The 10,922-nt window shown below is 39.9% G+C and overlaps 1 protein-coding gene across 1 annotated transcript in view; it reads right to left on the bottom strand.

Annotated features, from left to right (window-relative positions):
* Positions 1–10,577, bottom strand: part of gsap (gamma-secretase activating protein) — a 33,623-nt gene extending 23,046 nt beyond the window's left edge. Inside the window, exons 1-19 of the mRNA XM_035680832.1 lie at positions 10,193–10,577; positions 9,232–9,302; positions 8,240–8,296; positions 8,076–8,145; positions 7,743–7,790; positions 7,511–7,599; positions 7,015–7,084; positions 6,777–6,826; positions 6,279–6,404; positions 6,116–6,172; positions 5,949–5,995; positions 5,595–5,680; positions 4,908–4,985; positions 4,697–4,783; positions 4,418–4,510; positions 4,065–4,230; positions 3,524–3,614; positions 1,423–1,492; positions 203–282 (exon numbers count right to left, since the gene is read on the bottom strand). Of these exons, the coding sequence (XP_035536725.1) occupies positions 203–282; positions 1,423–1,492; positions 3,524–3,614; positions 4,065–4,230; positions 4,418–4,510; positions 4,697–4,783; positions 4,908–4,985; positions 5,595–5,680; positions 5,949–5,995; positions 6,116–6,172; positions 6,279–6,404; positions 6,777–6,826; positions 7,015–7,084; positions 7,511–7,599; positions 7,743–7,790; positions 8,076–8,145; positions 8,240–8,296; positions 9,232–9,302; positions 10,193–10,280 (1,524 nt within the window). The 5' untranslated portion in view covers positions 10,281–10,577. The remainder of the gene's footprint in view (positions 1–202; positions 283–1,422; positions 1,493–3,523; positions 3,615–4,064; positions 4,231–4,417; positions 4,511–4,696; positions 4,784–4,907; positions 4,986–5,594; positions 5,681–5,948; positions 5,996–6,115; positions 6,173–6,278; positions 6,405–6,776; positions 6,827–7,014; positions 7,085–7,510; positions 7,600–7,742; positions 7,791–8,075; positions 8,146–8,239; positions 8,297–9,231; positions 9,303–10,192) is intronic.
* Between the last annotated feature and the right edge of the window lie 345 nt (positions 10,578–10,922).

Raw genomic sequence — 10,922 nt, 5'->3', positions numbered from 1 at the left:
ACAGACCAAAGTGTGTGTGTGTGTGTGTGTATGTGTGTGTATGTGTGTGTACTACTTAAATCACAAAGAAAGAAATAGAACTGCAAGTGTGTCCTCTTCGCATTCGCATTCATATCCATATATATGGAAGCTACCTGTTTATTTCCTATTCCTTTATGCATGTGGAAATGTATGTATGTGTGTGTGTGTGTGTGTGTGGTACCTTCTTGTCAAATACAGAGGAGTAGGGCAGGACTTTATCCAAGCTGAGAGACTTCTCATAACTTATTCTGTACAAAGAAGCTGTTTGTGTGTGTGTGTGTGTGTGTGTGTGTGAGAGAGAGAGAGAGAGAGAGCAACAGAGAGAGACAGAATATAGTCAGACTTTTATTCTATATATTACAGTTATGCAGAATTCTTATCTTAAAGGAAGTATAAGACAAAGAAGCAATTTAAAACAATGTCCCACACAAACAGCAGGTAGATTATTGTGTGCATTACTGCCTTGCATGGCCTCTTGTTTTTCAGTGGTAAACTAGCAGCGAAGGGCAACAACATAGGCCTGCGTGCTGTGATCTTGGTGTGTATTTTATGAATATTCTGCCTACTCTCTTCAGCTCTGACTGCTGCAGCAGCACCTGTGACTGGCAGACAAATATCTTCCCCCCGTCTTTTCAAATCTCTTCCCCTGTCCAGACTCTCTGGGGAGACTCTGGTCACACCGAGCAGACTGACAGGCATACAATAATTTACTGATATCATGAGAATAATCCAACTCATTGTTGAGTAACTACAAAAGAAGTCATATGAAATGATAAATCAGTACTAAGATAATGTTGAGCACACAGCGGGGTACAAAGCGGGCTGAAATGATAAACTATGGACGGTTTTTCGGTTACTAATGTTTTATTCATTAGGTCAACATAACTGTCCTCACATAGTGTACAGTAACACCTGTATTAATAATGACTCTGTATCTTAGAGAAAGTTAAAGTGACTATAGCAACAGCAATAATATGCAAATGTAGGCGGCAAGGGGCTCCAACATCTAATGTGATCATCTACTTTCTAGGTGATGACTGTTTGCGTACATATGAAATGAATATCACTTTTGATGTATTTTTGAGTATTTTTTCTTCAGACTCACATTGTGGGACGTACAAATGTGTTGCTGTGTGTCTACTGGGACTTAACCATGTGGGTTTTTTTTAAACTGTTCTGTGCAAGCCACAACAAAATTCATCCTCTAATCCAGACTCTCCAGACTTGCGCTGGCACAAATCTGCGAGAAGAAGTTCAAGAGAATTTTTGTGTAGACAACATGTAAGCAGTCTAGTAACCACAGACAGGAGCCATAAAAAGGCAAGGGAGCAGCTAGACTCTAAAAGGAAGAAGAAGTGATACTCAGGAGATTTGTGTCCCCATGCTTCAGCTGCCACTGACCTAGAATAAATTCTTGGATCTGATCAAAGGATTCGAAGGCGTTCACGTTGTCACACAGCCATTCAATAATCTAGAGGCAGGATAGAAACACACAGGAGAAGGTGTCAAACAACATGGCAGCTGTACAACAAGTTCATCTTTTAATATCCCCATAAAGTGAAGGGTTCATGCTGCAAAATGTGTACCATGTACCATGTCTGAATGCTAAAAATGAAGCTACAGGCAGCAGTCGGTTAGCTTGGCTTAGCATTAAGACTGGAAGAAAAGGAAACAGCTAGTCTAAAGTAGGTTAAAAAATACTTCCATTGGCAACCTCATGGTAACAATAAGACTGTATAAATTAAACAAACAAGATATAACGTGATAATTAGAGAGCTTTAGAGGTGTTAGAGGTGCTACTAGGTGGATTTAGTTACATTTGGACAGAGCCAGGCTAGCTGCTAGCTGCTGCCACCCTTTCACGCTAAGCTAATTAACTCCTAGCTGTGGCTTCGTTTTGCTGTATGCTTCAACTTCTCTTGTAACTCTCGGAAAGAAAGTAAATATGTTCTATTGAGTATTAAGTATTAATATGTATTTCCTAGTGTGTGGAAATATCCCTTAAAAAACCCTCTTTGTTTCATTTGTTGTGTGTTTAAAAGACTAGAATTGTGGCTCTAGCAATGGAAGAGTTGTCGGTCAGTCGGTCGTTTGGTATAGAGGTCACTGAGATGTTTCCACAAAAGGTCGGCTGGATTATTTCCATATACACCAGCAGGAAAATGTCAGCATGCTAACACACTAAACTAAGATGGTGATTATGGGCAAACGTGGCTAAACGTCAGCATGTAAACTGTCACTGTAAGCATGTTAGCACGCCGATGTAAACCACTAGCATGGCTGTAGACTCTTGTACAAACAGTGGATATCTTATCTTAATAAAAAAAGAAGTTCTAGTTACTGATAAGTATTTTTGGACGATGTAGCTTCAATGGGGACTCAGAGGTTTACATTACAGAAACATGAAAAATTAATGATGTCCTCAAAGATAGTCCCAGCAAATCTCACAGCCACAGTGCATCAGAGTGAAAACTCATTTTCTGTTGCCCATTTTTCTGCTGTTTGAGGAAATATCACTGTCCAGAAACAAAAATACTACTATATAACAATGGTGTGAAGAAGAGGGGAAAAAAGCAGGTGGAAAAGAAATTTGCAGTGTTTTCTTAAAGTTACAAACTGCTGCAAACTAAGAAAAATAAATGTTAACAAGCAATCACCTTTATTAAAGCTGCTGCTTTTTGTGCCGCTGACCCCATTAACAGAGTCTACAAAGAATACAAAAGTTATGTGCGGTGTCCAATTTCCCAGTGCTAGCTGCACTAATGAAGCTTGTGACTCATTTAACCTCTAAAGAAAGAATTTATTACTATCTATCAGTGCAGCTGGAACGTCTTAATTTAGGTGTACTACTAATAGAGTCTGAGTCATAGTCAGCACTGTGCCCAAACAAAATATCTGTCCCTTTCTTTCTGTCTTTGTTTGGCTCTGTTTGATCTCTGCCCACTTGTCTCCTCTCCTCTCCTCTCCTGTTTTAATACAGCATCCTGTCTTCTCTTTCTTTCTGTCTTCTTCCCTCCATCCACTCACTTCCAACTCAACGTTGACACCTACCGAACTCACAGAGAAATGCAGAAAAGCTTCCATCTCTACCTTTATCTGTTTGTTTTTTTTTACTTAAGTGCTCATTTTCCTTCAGGGAATAATAAAATAAAGTGACATTACATCTGATGAAAAGTGACTCTCTGTCAGATTTCCCACTTTTCTGCTTCTTTATCGTTCCCTCACGTCTGGGTTCAGTCTCTCCCTCAGCAAGGGCGTATTATTGATCTTGTGACTTTGTTTAAACATTGATAACAACTGAAGTTTTCAATGACTTTATGTTCTACAAACAAATAGTGACGTTGTGTTGTATACAAATGAAACGCTGGATCAAAGAGTACGTTCTGTGGGCCCAGATGATGTGTTACATCTTTATCTGAGGGGGAAAATAACGTTACCTGATGCTAACTTTGACACAAAAACTGTATGTCCTCCAAACTCCTTTCCTGCCTTCATTTTTTACCTTCAGCTCCAGGTTTGGGTCATTTCCCATGTAAACCAACAGGCAGTGGAGGGCAGCCAGGCGCTGAGGGTCAGTCTTACTGCTGGGACACCTTGGATGGAGGTGAAATACAACACATTTGCTTTTAAACAAAGGAAGACTATACAAACAGAGAGGCACAGAGGCAGATGCACCGGCAGACAGCCAACAGTCAGGTACTATACTGTGATGCATGTGCTGTATAAAAAAAGTGGATTCAAGTTTAAAAATGAATAAATAAATGAATGAATAGGACAAAAAACTGTCCAAGAAAAGAATAGAGCAAGGGGCCACCGGTGCGTCTTTATCGAGCAGGGGGGTTGAATCCAAGGTGTTCGCTGGCCAGGATCCAAGTTAAAGTTGTTGTTTATTCCAGGAAGACTCTGCAGGTGTATGCACACCAAAATAACTTCCTGCATAACTATATTCTCCTCTGCTCTCAAGTGCCTCCTCTATGCATGTAAATATCACCCCAATATTCATAAATCCTTCATTTCCACAAAAAGCTATTAATCATGTTCACCTAGGAGTGTCTGATCGCAGTATCTGCAGCAAGTAGGCGGGGCTAAGTTCAGCAGTGTGGATCCTCCCACTGGCCAGGTCCAACAAACTGCCGCTAGACTCTTCCTCTGCATGCAACACTGTCATGTTAGCCGACTGACCCTGCAGGCCCGAGTCCACGTCAAGACCTTAAGGGTGGTTCAGACAGAAAAAAACAATTAATGCGAGCACCGCCGTCTCTACATTTGCACAGGTTTCACGTTTAAAAAAAAAAAAAACATATTGGAAAAAATAGGAGCGTGTGGCGTAGCTGAGAAACTGGCTTCAAAGCCATCGCTCAGATTGGACAGGGTTTGTGCGAAAACTTAATCTTACCTGAGAGAAAGAGGGAGTGACAGAGCAACTCCTGCTGCCTGGTGTTGATACAATGGAAGAAATAACCCTGCAGATACACCAGGATGTAGTAACCTACATAGAGTAATAACACAGCATCAGTCAGGGTATGTGTTAGCATGCTGTATGCACACCAGATATTTATTAGCCTGCATGAGGAGTGTGCCTCTGTTTCTGTTTTGAATGCAAAAGTAGGAGACTCATGTTTGGCACTCAAACTCACATACTTCAATTTATAAGATTTCTGATGTGTGCACTGACCTATGGGGATGAAGAGCGGATGGAGCTGTGTGGCTTTCTGTGGGGGCTGGTCGCCGCCCAGAGACACTCTGAACGTCTTGCTGCAGTCTGCAGAAAGAGAGGAAATCCATATTTGTCACCATGTGCTCGAGATAAAAACAGCAACATGGAAAAAGAGACAGCAATAGAAATGTACATGCTTTGAATACACAACAGTAGATGGCATACATACCTTTGTGAACCAACACAACAGTGTAGATCAGTTCTTGTTTGTCTTTAAGTGGTTGGCTGTAGCACACACACATGCTTCCTAAAAATAAACCACAGCACAGCACAGTTATCCATGACCATGACAATGTTCATTATAATCAATGAGAAATGAAATTAGTAGTGATATGTTTTGATAGACATTAATTAATTTTTCAGGTTGTATTAATCAGTCAGAGGGCAGAAATAGGGGTGAATGATTGAGATTTTGTATTTGATTCAGAAATCAAAGATTCAATCATTTCAGTGAATTAATCAAATAGGAATTCTAAAAATGACTCTTATCATGTTAGAGGTTGGATTTCTAATCGAACAGCTTCATCAGTTCTAATTTTAACAACATTACTTTTGTGGAAAATCATATTATTGTCACTGAGATTTAGTCATTTTCTGATCTCAAAAAACACAATTACTCATTTTATGTTTTATTGTATTCATGGTAAAATTGCATCATTATGTACTGCAGATTATATACCATAGCTTCTCAGTTGTGACTGGGACGTACTTTCTTGTTTTCAAGAGAAATGCAGAACAAAAATGTACAGAATTAGTCAAACAACTGGAATGTCAGTTTATTGTGCTGAGTGTGAGAGAATGTATGTGTGAGAGCACATCATTCATACAAGGATTTATGTGTGTGTGAAAGTGTTACCTATTCTGTTGGTGAACACTTCCATCCTAACAAGCTCCTGCTCTGGTCTCTCTATGTGATAATGGTCAAAACCCAGATTTACAAACCTGTTGGACACACACGTGTAGACACAAGGATTTTAGAGAAACATACAAATATAGTATAATCACAATATATGGGGACTTATAAACCTGAGAAATGATGCAGGTGTAGAACAAACATAACTTGCACTGCACAAGAACTGTGAAGGACAACAATGTCTTTGTCTGCAGGTAAATATCAATAATAATCAAAAGGAATGCAGAATATAGGATGAAGTATCTGCTGAGAAAACACAATTCTATATTTATTCTGTACTAGTGGTTGTTGTCTTACTTGACTGTGTGGAAAGGATTAGCAGGCAACTCTAATGGGAGCTCCAACTGTGGGACAGTAATATAAAGTAAGAAAATGATATGTTATTATCAGGTCACATTGTGGCTATGACAGCATGTGCAAAAGACTGGTACTGTACTATATTATAAGACCTAAAGATAACTCACCACAATTTCACAGTTATGGTTGAGGTAAAACTGGACACATCGCATCAGGAACTTGTCCTGTGAGAGATATTTTTTGTTATTCAGTGCAATTAATATGATGTTTTGTCTTTTTATGGACATATGCAATTCAATGCAGGGTCCTCACAAGTATAGTTGTACATGCCTGTGTGTGTGTTGCATTATGAGTGAGATAGTAGAGTCTTTGTGTGTGTCCGTCCCACTGGAGCCAGCAGAAGTCCTCCACTATTCTCTCAGCTGTTTTGGACAAACGCTCGGGATTCGCCATCACCTGGATAACGCAAACGCAAACACAAACACAAACACAAACACATTCATATTCATATTGCAGACACGCTGAATCCTTAATGCAAAGCTCCCCAGGAGGACAGGAGACACGGTACATTTTATGGCCTGAGAATGAGGTCGAAACAATATATTTTTTGTGCTGGGTTATGTAAATACATTCCAACCTTTTTTGCTTAATTACTAGATATGTGCAAATAATTTATACCTTTAAAAAAAACTGCATAGAACCCACCAGCCAGATAAATCCTCCATGTAATTTGTAGTTAAGCTGAAGAGACTATCCACTGACACTTCCCTCAAAAAGAAAAAGAGCTGGCTGATGTGAGCAGTGTGGTGGATATAGAGCTCAACTCACCACTCTATAACCCTCCTGTCTTGTCAGCAGAACATGGTAGAGATCCACATCTGGAACACAGAAGGATAACTATGCATAACTACAACTACTGTATAAAAAATGTAATGTTTCTCCAGAGAATGCTGTTTGTAAAAAGCCAGATGATTTCTCTCCAAGTTTGCTGATGTGTTTTGTTACAGATTAAAGAAATATAGCCGACAGAGGCAGACAAGCATAAGGGCAGGGCACAAAGACTCACATCCATCCTCAGTCAGCAGTAGGAGGTGGCTCTCCAGCACTGATCTCTTGTCAGTTTCTGAATGAAGGAACTAGGGAGGGGGCACAGCAAACACGAGTCAGCATGTGAATGACTGTTACCAGAAGGGGAAATCAACTCGCTGATTTTTACATTTAACGCAATCCTCAAACATTCTTCGCATATGTTTCAATTTGTGGTTTGGCAATATGGCGAACAACAGTAAGCAGTACAAAGGTCATAGCAACAGTGGCTTAATAACATATACATTTATATTATTCCTCTGTTGATAAAAAAGACTTAACTGAGAAAGAGAGACGGATAAAAAAAAAAAATGACCACAGCAACTACAGGCCAGTGCACTTTCAGCAAGATTGTAAAATAAATAGTCTATGGCACTTGTACACTGTAAGCGCTGATGCTCCACAACTGCAACGTCAGCTTGTGGCTGCAGTAAAACCTGCATGAAAGTGGCCAAGACAACACACTTAAACTCTACCTGCACTTTGACCCTGCAGTCTACTGCCTTGAGGACTTTGGTGTTATTGATGGGATGGATCTCAATCAGGAGAGTTAGACACTTGGATACTGCAAAGACAGAATGAGAGAAGAAATGACCTGAAGGATTTTGACTAGAAACATTCAAAGAAATATGTTGAATACTTCAGGAAGCTAAAATTGATGTCACGCTCTGTAAATGAAATAGAGAGGATGAGATTTTTGGGTGTTACTTGGTTTGAGGCGCTCCTCTCCTCTGGTGTTTTGTGCCAAGCTGACAGCTGAGAAGGGGGGAAAAAAAGCACAGGCAGGGAGTCATGTGACTGGATTTACATATATCTTCCACAGAGACTGCACTAAATCTGGGTTTCTTTAACGGTCAATAATCTGCACCAAAACTGCGTCTGTAGCCTTGTTCTTATGGGTCCCCATGATGTAAAATAGGGATGAAATCGGTGGCACAGATCAAGCTAGGCAACGTCTCACTTAATTGTCTGATTTGGGGTCAGTATTGCTAACAATGTCTACGGCTGGCAGTCCATTACCTATACATTACAGGGGCTCACCTAACAGCGTCTCCTCCTTGTTCAGGGAACAGCTGCTGACACACACCTGCTTGTCGAATGTGTACAGGAGCTGTTGGAGAGAAAACACATATGGGAACAGGTGTGCGCACAAGCCAAAATGTGCAGCACTAAGGAGAAGGAGACGCGACACACATTCACAATACCTTGTTCTGTTTGGTGTTGGAGTCATATTTCCCAATTCTGGTGGTCCCTGTTGCTCCCTGTCAGAATAAGAATAGATTCTTCGAGTTAGGTCATGTATCATTAGATCAATCAAACTACAAAGATGGATAATCCTAATCTGTCCAGAGCAGACCTACTTTCCCACTGGTGTCCTCAATGTGTGGAACGTCATGCTTGACCTCTTCATTACCTTGGCTGACCTTGCTGATTATCCTGACTAGACCTGCTTGACTTCAAACCAGCGATTCACCGCTTACTTTTTTTGGTTCAGAAGATTTCAAATAAAGGAAGTCTACTTTGAAACCCAAGGCACAGCCAGGCATGTGTAAAACTGTGAACCTTGCACTGAAAAAAATGATTATTTCCTCTTCGCAGGCTGCACACTGTCTTTAACCTCCTAAACCCACAGACTCTTTGGCGGGTCTATCATTAAAAATTTATGTTGTGCAGAGAGGCACACTTCAACACCCAGAACTTTATTTTAAATTCTAGTAAGGATCCTGAGGTTTCCAAAAATACCAAATATGTCAAGCAGAATTATAGAGAAATCTGAATAAGAGAATATGGAATTTTTCATTTGATAGCGTCCACTTGATGATGAATGGTGACAAAATAAAAAAATGGCATTTGGGATTTGAATATTTCGCCCACTATAACTTCAATGAAGCACTGGGACAAGCAGATACGGAATAACTGGCACACAGTGTGAATATAATGTTATATCCTACATATAGTACAAGCTGTCAAGACAAAAAGAGGAAGCATTGGGTTTATTGCAGAAGTTCAACCAGATATTACACTAAACACATAAGGGAAATTAAAAAGGGAATTGATGAATTGAATGATTATTATGTGCTTAAAGTTTTATTCTTGTAATATATATACATATAATGTATAAAGACAAGACATTGTGCATGACACGGCAATGACAATGAACGAAACACCTCATGCAGTGCCGTCACAATGGACATACCTTCCAGGAGTAAAGGATGCCCCCGTCGCTCTCAATGTTCAGGATACGAGTGTCCACTGCTCCAGAGTATTCTGCAGACACAGCATCGTCATTATGAACCACTGCATCTTATAATGTCTAAAGGTGTTCATGCTAAATGAGAATGTAGTGCGTTTCCACTGTGGATTAAGTTGGTATTGTATGTGTAAAGTGTCCAGATGTGCAGGTGGATTATTTGGCAGGAATCTGTAAATATGCTGTTTTAATGAGATGTGTCACCTGTATAATTACTATTGTCCTTGCATCACTTAACACATTTGTGTCACCTGTCACTACTAGTATGTTTACATTACATTAAGTGTCATATACAGAGATTTATTTCTTATAATGTTACAATAAACTTTTGATTGCTTAACTGCATGAAAATCCAAAGTCTTGCTGTGATATTTGGATCCTACCACAGACATTTTAAGGAAACCATTCAATATATTGTATTTTATATCGCATTTTAGTGTGGTTTATCTTTTAATTTGAAAATGTTCTCTATCTTTTAAGACGTTTTAATGCATGTAGACTGCTTTAGATTAAATTTAGATTATATGTCCTTCATTGCTCTCTCTATATGGTATTTAGAGAGGATATGTGAAGAGTAAAGAGCGCCATCTACTGGTCAACACCTGTTAACCTTTAATTACTTTAGGTTTCAGATTTTCCCACTTTTAGAAGCTAAAGCTATAGGACACTTCTTGCTAAAAATGCATCCGCTAAATCGACTTTATAAGACATATTATGCAATTCAGTACCAATTACACAAACGTATAGTACAGTAAAATGTGCTCTAGAGTCTGTAATAACAGTGAAAGGTAACATTTGACCCTTAAACATGGCACTTTTAAGCTAGCTCACTATTAGTCAAAGCTAGCCTAAATAAATATGTTATGTTATGTTAACAGTAAGAAACAGTGACACCTGAACGCCTCACCTTTCACCCTGCAGACCGACGCCTCCTTCCTGAGGATATCAGACACCACATCCCTGTGCAGGTCAAACTTTGACTTTAATTTCAGCATGTGTACACTTCAGTCTTCAGTCTCCTTTAGGGCTCCAAATCCGTTTTTTGTTTTTTTAAATGACTCCGGAGTGTTTCCGTGAGAAAAGGCAGCACCTGGCAGCTGGTGTCTGTTCGGGCATCATGTGACCGAAAGTCTGCTTGTTAACTTCGAGCACTTGGGGAAGCAAAAGAAAGGAAAAAAAGAAACCAGTAGAGCTCAGTAGAGTCCACACATCCACATCAACTACCTACTTCTTCTTCTTGGCTTCACTGTTTTTTATTGACATGCGGAAATGTCATGTTGTCGCACGGTTGGCTCCTCCCTCCTCAGGGAGCGGACAGCCGGGAGATTGGCTCCCATAGGCCGAGGAAAGCGTCAGTTCAGCGGGTTGGAATGTCCCACCGCCCCGCTGAATGAGCCGTGCACAGCCCTGTGTCATATTATCTGTGACAGCCGAGCTTTTGTTTTTCATACATCCCAGTGGTAAATGTATTGACCTGGAAGCCTGACATAAATAGTTTGTTTTACAATAGACGTATGGGAAAGTGTGTGGTAGGTTTTAAGCTTTGCGTGCTTTGAGTTATTGCCACAAATATAGATCTCTGTATGCATTGGTATGTAGTTCTTGAGGTACAAATCAGTAACATGAGCATACATTAT

Source organism: Morone saxatilis, unplaced genomic scaffold (genome assembly GCF_004916995.1).
Source record: "Morone saxatilis isolate NCDOM2014 unplaced genomic scaffold, NCSU_SB_2.0 Contig10, whole genome shotgun sequence".
NCBI classification, from domain to species: Eukaryota; Metazoa; Chordata; class Actinopteri; family Moronidae; genus Morone; species Morone saxatilis.
This window is presented reverse-complemented; position numbering and strand designations above follow the sequence as displayed.